Genomic DNA, 11,658 nt, shown 5'->3' with positions numbered 1-11,658 from the left:
TCCACTTTTACAAATACATTCCAGAGCAGAAAGGGTGGTTTGGGCAAGGCTAAATGCGAAACGTGAAATTTTAATTGAATTGTAATAGCTTCCTCTTAATGGTCTGACATTTATGTCATTCACAAAGCCTTTGTAAGGAGCTTAAGTGGACAATCTCAGTGATTGCATCTTGCATTTAGCCTTCATTAGTTATCAAAGGCTTTTGATGACCCAATTATAAGTAATATTGAAGTGACTGCATTCCTTACATCTCCATTCGCTTTGAAAAACCGTGACACCCAGGAGATAACAATGGTGGTAGAAATGCAGTAATGGTGTTCTCAAGTTAGCTTCGCTTGATTTGCAACTCTGTGCTAAATCCGTCCAAATCAAGACCACATTGTTTCCTCATTTTCTTCTTCAGATGGATGGCCAGGCTGATAAGGCTCCCATTGGCTACAGATGCAACTTCTGCGTCGAGATGCACCCAACACTCCGAGCCATCTGCAACCACCTGAGGAAGCACGTTCAGTATGGGGAAGCCAAAGAGGGTCATGTGAAGGTAATATCCGAAGGTCCTACACAGTTGCAAACTAGCTAGACAGGTCCTCCTGGGCCTTTAAGCATTTCTATCTTCCAACAGGGCTTCCATCCCAAGGGAGCCTTTAGAATAAGCGTAGTAGGTCCTAAGCTAACCTAACATTGATAGTCTAGTTTTGTCCCCAATTAGGCTTAATTCTTGTCGTTTTGCTGTGCTGTATGCCGTGGGGCCACTAGGAGGGTCAATAGCTTGGCCCAGAGTGTACATTAACTGAATCTGGGCCTAATTTAAATGACGCCCCTCCACACGACCAACAGGTGATCCCCGCTTCTCCACTTTGTTGTTGTTTCCTGCTACGCAGACCTTCATGCGCTTTACATAACTGCCTACATTCCTGGCCCGATCTGGCCCGAGGCGTTTTCTCCAGGGTGCTCTCTCATCCTGCTTTAATGCAATAGCAGTATGTCATAAACCCCATTCGGAGGCCATTCCAGCCCTGCTGTGCTCAGCCTCCTCCTCGAGTGTCTCTCGCTCTTATTTGGATGGTTAAACGGCTGCGATTCAGCCGCACGTTCAATTAAGAGCGAGTCCTCTGGGGTGTTACAAAAGGACCAAGGATATAGAGAGAGCGTGATATTACATCAGCTGTGCTAGTTTGTGTGTGTGTGTGTGCGCACGCTTGCAGCATGATTACAAGGGAAAAACCTTGAACTTGCAGTGAAGTTCAGCTCCGCGGTTGAATTAAAATTTTCGGATTTTGTGGCCTTGTCCTTTGGGTCCTGTTTACACATTGCAGGCATGAATCAATGGATCGTTTTTCTCCCCTATTCATTTCTATAGCTGTTTTTTTTTTTCACATCTGTGAAAAGATACCAGTGCAGCTGGTGTTCAACCTCGAGATCGAGCCGAGCTGCATTCACCGCGCTTTTCATTCAGTGTTTTTATTTTAAAAATCATCCACTGAAAAGAGAAAAAAAAGTTGCCTTTCATCACCTTGAATAACAACCTATTATTTTTGCACTCTGTTTAGAAAACCACGAAAGCGGCTGTTTTAATCATTGCACTCTTCCTTTTTGCATTCCCAGTTCTAAGCCTACTTTACTGATGAGTTACTTACTTAATTCAATAATAAGTATGTACTAAACAATTAGTAGGTACTGATTAATCAGTATTTACTGATAATAACTATTTACCGAATGAGTAATTAGTACATACTGAATATTAAGTATACACTGAATAATCTGTAGGTACTGCATAATTAGAATATACTCAATAATTAGAAGGTACTATGTAATTAGTAGACACTGAATAATTTGCATATTACGTGTATACTAAATAATACGTAATCAGTAGGTACTAATGAATTAGTGGACACTCAGTCATTAATTATTATGTATTAATACATTAGTAAATAATACATTTAAATAATTAATTACATGTAAAGAATTCGTAGGTAGTCAGTAAGTAGTACATGCTAAATAATTGCTAAATAGTCTGTACTGATTAATAGGTACTAAGTAGTGAATAGGTACTGAATAATTAATACAATTCTGAATACTGGCTAAGTACTAAATAGTTGGTACTGAATAATTAGTATTTACTGATTAATTCAAATGTATTTTGTAGTTAGCAGGTTGTAAAAAATTAGTAGGTACTGAGTAATTACTACATACTGAATATTAAGTGTATACTGAATAATCTGTATGTACTGCATAATTAGATTATACTCAATAATTCAAAGGTACTATGTAATTAGCAGACACTGAATAATTTGTATTACGTGTATACTTAATAATACATAATCAGTAGGTACTAATGAATTAGTGGATACTCTATCATTAATTATTATGTATAAGTACATTAGTAAATACTAAATTTAAATAATTAAATACATGCAAATAATTAGTAGGTAGTCAGTATGTATTAGACGCTAAATAATTGCTCAGTAGTCTGTACTGATTAATAGGTACTAAGTAATTAAATAAGTACCTGAAAATAAAGGTAAGTACTAAGTAATTAATAGGTACTGAATAATTAATACATTCTGAATATTGACTAAGTACTAAATAGGTACTGAATAATTACTTGTTGCTTAATAAATAGTGTATACTTAATTAGCGGGCACTAAATAATTGATACTTATAGAGCTAGGTATTAGATTAGAAGGTTGTAAATAAATTACTGCATACTGAATAATCCGAATGTACTGAGTAGCAGGTAAAATATAACTGGGGTTCGTCTCACCAGAGGCCTGCAGTTCAGTTTTGTTTATTACGATCCCCCGCCCAATCTCAACAGACACTCGGTCACCTCCCCTCCTCTTCCCCACCACCCACAACCACCCTTAAGAGAAAACAAGTGAGGTAGTGCTGGTTCGTAGCCCGGACAGGAAGAAAGCTTGGCTCTGGCAGCGCTGAAGCGACTAAGCTATTAGTATTCCGGTCTTGGCCCTTAACACAAGAGGCGAGCGTAGCTCAGATGATGCACACTAGGGGGCAGCGGTCAGAGGATGAGGGATACCTTCACAGAAATGAATGGGAAGCAAGTAGGCCTAACCCGTAGCCCCCGTCTACAGCTCTTAGGGTGTTTTGCCCTTAAACAGATTGTCTTATGCTCTGTTTCATCATCCCTGACTCAGAAGCTCTCTGACGAAAGTGGACATTTGTAAAATGGTGTGGAAAGAGCAGATTGTAAACTCTCTGGTGGAGACGTATTATTGTGTGTATCTGTGTCTTGTTTTCTGGAACAAAATTAACTCAATATGTAATTGAGTGTTAATGTCATTGCATATAATTATAGTGTTCAGCATGAATCAGGTGTGTGGTAAAATGGCAATACCCTAGACTTCTTAATGGTTCTTAATGGTTCTACCAATTTCCCCAGCTGTTGGACAGATATTTGAGTGTGTTTGATTAATAAGTTGTGTGTATAAGTCACAGAATTGAGTGTTGTTGTTTTTTTATTTGGTCTCTTGGTGGATGTAATAGAGCACTGTTTGAAAGCACATCAACAACTCATAGGGAGAGCTAGCCAGGCTAAAGTACAGCCTCCAAACATGGTGGAGGTAGTTTCATCAACAACTCACAGTAAGAGCTAGCCAGTCCAAAGTACAGCCTCCAAATATGGTGGAGGTAGTTTCATCAACAACTCACATTAAGAGCTAGCCAGTCCGAAGTACAGCCTCCAAACATGGTGAAGGTAGTTTCATCAACAACTCGCAGTGAGAGCTAGCCAAGCTTTTGTACAGCCTCCAAACGTGGTGGAGGTAGTTTTATCAACAGCTCACAGTGAGAGCTAGACAAGGTAAATTACAGTCTCCAAACATGGTGGAGGTAGTTTCATTAACAACCAGCCAGGCTAAAGTACCCATATACATTCACAGCGATTCCTGTTTTGAACAAAGGTTGAGTTTGACAGGGCTGATATTTGCAGTTCTACTTTGTGGTGTAAAATTAATGGACAGTGTTTGACACAGCAGCCTTTTTTCACTGGTCAGATGCATTTGGACGCAGATATTTGTGTTTAGGTAGGAAAGCCTGTCTGCTTCAGACCATGTAAAACTGTATTGAATTAATAGTGCTTGGATGCATTCACCACCCTGTTTAGTGATGATTACGGCTCAGCTCTCACTCTGTTACAGTTAACCCCACCTATGGGGTAAGTTGTCACGTTTGCAGTTGGCCAAATTGCTCATAAACACAATTGATTGTTCCAGTTAAATCAATACAAATCAGGACACACAGATTAGTCTCGCTCTCTAGCCCTCTCTCTTACCCTCTGCGTTCCTCCTCCCCTCCTCTCTCTCTCCTCCTGTGACTGTCCGAATCAGCTGACGGTGCAGGATTGGTCATTTTGGTGGAATGTTAGAGTGGGTACGCGTGTGTTATTTATGGCAGGCTGAAGTGCGTGGTCAGGTCCACTTGCTGCATTTCCTGTGGGCAGTAAAAAGACCAGCACCGCTTGTTCCCGTGGCCCTGTCCAAATTAAGAGTGAGGGATGTCCTGCCGGTGGTGAAGAGCCCTCCGAAGGCCTTTTAGCCCTGTAATCAGACACAGCCGACCATAAAAGCCTCAAAACCCCCCCCAACACATACAGCTCTGCGACCTCTTACCGGCCATCGGGCTCACACAGAGAGTGCAAACGGCCAACATGAGGGGATTTGGAATATTATAATTGAACTGAGTCATAATAATAACAAGCGCATACTGATCCAAACCGTACTCTGAAATCCCTTACACACTCACTCACACGGAATACGCACTCATCCAACATGAGTTGGACTACATGTTATGTAGTCCTGGAAAACACAGAACTGCTCAGGACTGCTTAGGTTTCACTCGCAGGAAAATTCTCTCTGGAGAAGCTCCGTCACCGTGGCTAATGTAGAAATGCATGCGGCGCCATCTAGTGGCTGACTGGAATGAGCAGCTTTCTTATTCGCTTAGGCTTCATCAGGTTCAGTGAGTTCAAAATGAGGTTTCTTTAGTTAAGGTTAAAAATTATATGTTATAATGTTAATAATGTAGTAAATAATAATTATTTATGTTAAATACATATAATTTATTCACGTAAATGATAATATTAGATAATATGGTAAATAATAATAGATATTATAGATATTATTATAGTTATCTAATATAGATAATTAAATAAGTAAATAGTATTATATAATAAAAAAAAGTAATCTTATTCAAAGATGATACGGTAATAAATAACGGTAAGAGAAACATAAATTAACATATGATAAAGTAAATAAAGATAATTTGGTTAATATTAATGCCGGATAATGTAGTAATCATAAAAAATAGAGAAGTCAATAATATACAATAACAACAAGAATAATAATAATAAACAATACTAGAAATTATCTTTCTAGTATTGTTTATTATTATTCTTGTTGTTATTGTATATTATTGACTTGTCTATTTTTTATGATATATATAATAAGTAGACATTATGAAGTAAATTATAATATTATATAATAATAAATAATAACATATAGTGATAAGATTAGTAAATAGTAGATTCTAATAAATTATAATATATCTTAGATAATTAAGGAAATAATAATAGAGAGGAAAAAAATATATAATATGGTGAGTTCTAATAAGATATGATAACTAAGTAAATAATAATATGAGATAATTTAGATATAATACTGCGGTATGATATAGTGAATAACTATAATAGAGAGATTAGTAAGTGAAATTAAAGTATAAAAAAATCTTAGATATGTAATTAAATTACAATAAAGAGATACATAAGTTAATACTATATGACGAGGCAACTTAAATTTTATGATTAAGTAAATTATTATAATGTTATTTAATAATAAATAATAATATAAGACAATTCAGTTAATATTGAATTAAATAAGATGCATATATGATTAAGTAAATAATAATAATAGATGATAGACAAGTATACCCTGTGTGGAACCTGGAGGCCGCAGTCGTTCACTGTTACCGTAGTGACTCTAAATTCTAAACTGTCCACGTTTTTCCGTTTTCTCTCCCAGCAGGAAGTGACAGAAATGCCTGTCGCTGTTGCTGTGGACGGCGTCGCCAATGGCAGCATGGAAGAGGTGGTCGATGTCGATGCCATCCCAACAGACACAAACCTGGAGCTGCTGGACGGGATTACTGCTACCGCCGAAGCGGAGGAGGGTGGAGTGGTAGCCATGGCGACTGTGGACATGATGGCGGGTGGTTTGGAGCAGGAGAGCACGCCGGTGGTCCCGGGACACCCCTGCAGTCTGTGTGACCGCGTGTTCATGTCCATGCAGGGCCTGCGTTCGCATGAGAGGAGCCACTCGGCCATGGCTCTGATCAACAGAGAGGACAAATACAGCTGCCAGTACTGCCAGTTCCAGTCTCCGTTCAGACACAAGTAAGACGAGAGAGAGACTTAATGAGATTAACCTCCTAAGCAATAATTCAGTTAACTGCATTTAGAATGATTCATCAGCTATTATAAATTATTGAGTATCTACTTTGAATAATTTCATATCAATCCAGTAGCCATCCTGAATTATTCAGTATATGCTATGTATTACTGGGTGTCCACTACAAATTATACAGTGTCCAGTGTATCTAGTATTACGCAGTATCCACTATGAATTATTCTGAATAATAAGTATTCAGTATCTATTATGAATTATTCAGTAAATTATGCACTGTGAATTATTTTTTAATATCTAGTATGAATTATGCAGTGTCTACTATTAAGTGTTCAGTATCTGGTATGAATTATGTAGCGGCGGCAATGACTTGTTTTGTGTCAACTGTGAATGATTCAGTATCTAGTATGAATTATTCAAATGTTCACTATTAGGTATTTGGTATCCAGTTAAAATGGTGTAAGTTCAACAATGAATTACTCAATATCCGCCATAAATATATATATATATATATATATATATATATTCATATTCAGTATCCACTGTTAAATATTCAGTATCTCGTATGAATTATTCAGTGGGAATTATTTGGTATCCATTCAGTATCCACTATTACATTTACACTTATGGCGTTTATTCTGAGCGACTTTTTAGTTTACTCTTATTACTCAAATCATAGTCCCCCAGTCCCACATGGTGTGGTAGCTCAATGGCAGGTAGTATCGTTATCCGTTGCACTACACCAACTATTAAGTATTCAGTATCTAGTATGATGGATTCGGTGTCCACTATGAATTCTTCAGTATCTGCTATGAACGTTGTTTAGTCTACAGTGTCAAAACCACACCAGCACGTCTATTAGATATTACTGAACACCTCCGCACAGTTTGAGGAGAGTGTGTGATGATAATCTGTGAGTTATACTCTTCCATTGGTTGTTAGCTAAATTAGCCTCCTAGCTCCAGAGCCAAAACTAAAGAAACCAAACTTTGACCGAAGGCTGTACCGCAGTTCGTTGCTAAAGACGTTAGCATTGTTGGATGAAACTTTCCTTTGCTTGTGTTGTAATGTGGACACAGTGTGGAGCAATCAGAAATCTCCTGCCTGAGGGGGTTTGGTGGAGGTGAAGAGGCTTTGATCCCTCGGAGCCAGATTAGGTTATGATTCCATTCCAGACGTCTAGACACTGAGCTGCATTAGGAGCTGCACTCTTCACCAGCTGTGAAATAAGTGGAGACAGAAGCAGGAGAGCAGTTGGACAGCTGATATTGTATGCTGTCATGTTGATTAATATTACTTGTGCTGGGAAGTTCTGGGAGGTGATGATGGGGTATTTTTGGTAAGAGTGATGTCTGTTTTGGCTCTTTAAACCCAAGCTTTAGCTAAGCCTACCTGCACTGCAGAAAGACTGCTGGGGGATGCTGAGCTGTGCCCACCCCTTTATGACGAATATAAAGGGCCCTGCGTGAGTCAGACTGTAAATATCTCGGCAAGAAACCTCTGCGGATTTAACGTGGGAATTCATTTGTGTGAGAAATAAAGTTGTCAACTTAAAGCAGACATGGTTTATGTGAAGCTCTGAGGCTCCCTGTATATCTGGATGCTTTTACTTTCACTTTCTATTTTCACAATGGCTTTTGACAGCATTTTCTCATAGTTCTAGTTGTATCTGGTACCGCTTAGATTTGTTGCCATGTTTTGCCACACAGGCACTTCTGCTTTCATTGGGACGCCCAAATAGGCCCTCAGCTCAGTAATATGCATGAGCTTATTAGCATGGGTTTAGATTTTGACTTTTACTGAGGTGAGCTGATCACCACTTTAAGGAATAGAACCTATGAATTCTGTGCTGCACGTTTTTCGTATTATCCTCTCATCACCAAGCTTTAACCCAAAGTCCCAAAGTTGACATTGATACACAGATCTGCCATAGTTCCATAGTTTGGTTCTTTCAAATAAGGCCAAAAGTTTGTGGACACCTGCTCATTCATTCAATGTTTCTTTGCAAACTCAAGGATATTAACAGAGGCAGTTTGTCCTTCTTTGCTGCAATAACAGCCTCTGGTCTTCTGGGAAGGCTTTACACCAAAAGTTGGAACATTGCTGTGAGGAGGATTTAATTGCATTCGGCCCCACGAGAGCAAGAGCAACAGGGAGGTCAGGTTCTGATGTTGTATGATTAGCCCTGCCACTCCAACTCATCTCAGAAGTATTGGACGGAGCTCCATCATGCCAGAGAACACAGTTACACTGCTCCACAGCTCAGTGCTGGTTGCCTTAATTCCCTTCTAGCCCTGTTGCACCATTGTGCAATGGAACTCACCAATAAGAAGTGACGTCCATAAACCTTTGGACATACAGTGTAATTGTTGCTCGGTTGTTCCACTGCAAAACATTAAACACACTGTAAAAGTGGACAGTGGCCTCGTGGAGCTCCTGCGAGACTGCTGGATATTTTGATGGAGCAATTTGTCTTATCGGAAGCTGGAGACCGCGTCTTTGTTGAATTCCCTGGAGTAATCTGTCTTCACTGGATGTTCTGTGACCCAGAAAGCCGGAGCGTTCCCATGCCGCTCCGGAGGCAGGGATGAAAACACAGGGCCTATTCCCAAGATCCTTCTGCAGGAGACGGCTAGGTTGCCAGAGACTTGTTGTGCCAGGGTGTGCTTTTATGTCTCCTGTTTAGTGGTAACAGGCACATTGTTAGCAACATGCTAATTGGTGAAAGAGAAGTTTTCATTACTTGCTAGCTGCGTAACTTCAACGCTCCAGTGGGTTTTTCAGTACACTATTCCTTTAATTCATTAAATGCCTGATCTGTAAGGAGGTGTTTAGACCGATGTAGGGGTGGCCAATGGGACTTACCTAGCTTTTCCTAGGTTTACAGGAGTACAGTGACTTCATGTGCATATATATATATATATATATATATATACATACATACATACACACACACCACTACCACTCTTTCCCCTCGTCTGCAATAAGCATTTCATAACACCACACCGCCACGCAAAAACATTCCATGTGGATGAACCTGATTAACTTGTAGATGGCTTTTAATAGCATGGATAATGTTGTGTAAGCTAATTGGCGGGCTATATTACGTTAACTACTAGCCTCATAGCTTCAGTGCTAAAACTAGAGAATTTACCATCTCTCTCTCTTTCTCTCTCTTTTCTTTTCTAGTTTGGATCGGCACGTTCAGTCTCACCACGGTCACCACAAGCCGTTCCGCTGCAAGCTCTGTCCGTTTAAGTCTGCCTACCTGAGCCGCCTCAAGAACCACCTGCACAAATCTCACGCAGGTAAAACCACCTTCCTAAACAATTACATTTAGCCACATCACCTACATTCACCATTTGGACGCAGACACATGACCGGCCTTCACTGATCACACACAGCTACGTCACCCACCTATACCAATTGCATGCAATTATGACACCTACCCACACCAATTGCACACAGCCATGTTATCTACCCACACCGATTGCAAGCAGCCACAACACCTACCTAAACCAATCACACACAATCACGTCACTCACCTACACCAATCGCACACAGCGACATCACCTACCTAAACCAATTACAAGCAGCTACGCTAATCCACCTATACAAATCACATGCAATCACGTCACCCACCTACACCAATCACAAGTAACCACCTCACCCACCTACACCAATCTCACACAGCTACATCACAAGCAGCCACGCTAACCCACCTATACAAATCACATATAACCACCTCACCCACCTTCACCAATCGCACACAGCTACATCACCTACCTACACCAATTACAAGCAGCTACACTAATCCACCTATACAAATCACATGCAATCACGTCACCCACCTACACCAATCACAAGTAACCACATCACCTACCTACGCCAATCACACACAACCACGTCATCAACCTACACCAATCACATGTAACCACCTCACCCACCTACACCAATCGCACACAGCTACATCACCCACCTATACCAATTACATGCAATTATGACACCTACCCACACCAATTGCACGCAGCCATGTTACCTAACCACACCCAGCCTACCTACAGTTACCTACTAACAGCAATCGCAAGCAGCCACAACACCTACCTAAACCAATCGCACACAGCTACATCACCTAACTACACCAATCACAAGCAGCCACATAACCCACCTATACAAATCACATGCAATCACATCACCCACCTACACCAATCACAAGTAACCACATCACCCACCTACACCAATCACACGCAACAACATCGCCTAACTACACCGGTCACAGGCAGCTACATCCTAAGCCTACACCAATCACAAGCAGCCATGTAACCCACCTATACAAATTACACACAACCACATCACCCGCTTACACCAATCAAACGCAGCCATGTCACCTATCTACACCAATTAAACCGGAGGAACTGCCAGCCTGCATGATTACCAACATTGCATTCTGGTCTGTTGTAATGCTGCCAACAATAAAACTGCCGCCTCAGCTAAAACAGACTAGATTACCACAGGCTTTCAGTGGGGAGTTAAACCACACTATAAGATATCGTTGCGTTTGAGCCTCAGTGGATCTGCAGAGTCCTGCAGTATCTTTATTCATTCAAATGAGAGCTAAATGCGGTTTCACTTCAGATTAGATCAGGAAGGTGAAACCAGACAGACGTCTATCCCGTTTATTTGCACAAACGGAATTTCATTCTCTTCAGCCTGACTGATGAGTGAGTGAGTGAGGCGGCAGTTGATGGGCAGATGCTGAAGGAATGGCATTTTCAGTCACGGCTGAAAAATGAAGGACAGAAACGGACGAGTCAGATCAATACAGCACAGCTTATATAATCTTCACCTGGCCATAATAACAGAAACACTATAGAACCTTGTGATGGTGTGTGTGTGTGTGTGTGTGTGTGTAGTCTTTGTCGTCATCAAAACATCATGTCCACCTTGTTGCATCACTCTCCTCAGTTTCCTTCAAGGCATGACCTCGGTGTGTGAGTGAGAGTGTGTGTGTGTGTGTGTGTGTGTGTGTTTGAGCCATATAACAATCCCCACTCCACTCAAAGCCACTTGATTGAATCCATGGAAACTCTGGCCATGCTAGCGCTGGTGAAGGTCGCTCAAGGATACAGCAGCAGTGTTCGCCTCGTTTTCAGAGATTGTGTTGCCTCATGCTTAAGCTCATGCTTAATGTGGGGAAAAAAAAATAATAAAAATTCCATGTGGATGAATATATACATAC

General features: G+C 40.4%; 1 protein-coding gene across 7 annotated transcripts in view; it reads left to right on the top strand.

The window, feature by feature from the left end:
- znf462 (zinc finger protein 462) overlaps positions 1 to 11,658 on the top strand; it is an 83,320-nt gene that overhangs the window by 52,940 nt on the left and 18,722 nt on the right. For 6 of the 7 annotated variants that reach the window (XM_072661406.1, XM_072661407.1, XM_072661408.1 and 3 more), the window contains 3 exons: positions 404 to 541; positions 6,039 to 6,409; positions 9,609 to 9,727. In XM_072661406.1, coding sequence (XP_072517507.1) covers positions 404 to 541; positions 6,039 to 6,409; positions 9,609 to 9,727 — 628 coding nt within the window. The remainder of the gene's footprint in view (positions 1 to 403; positions 542 to 6,038; positions 6,410 to 9,608; positions 9,728 to 11,658) is intronic. The other variant, XM_072661411.1, reaches the window with a different exon arrangement.

Source organism: Salminus brasiliensis, chromosome 18 (assembly GCF_030463535.1).
Source record: "Salminus brasiliensis chromosome 18, fSalBra1.hap2, whole genome shotgun sequence".
Taxonomy (NCBI): Eukaryota; Metazoa; Chordata; class Actinopteri; order Characiformes; family Bryconidae; genus Salminus; species Salminus brasiliensis.
Note: the sequence above shows the minus strand (reverse complement) of the source record. Positions and strands in the feature narration are given on the sequence as shown.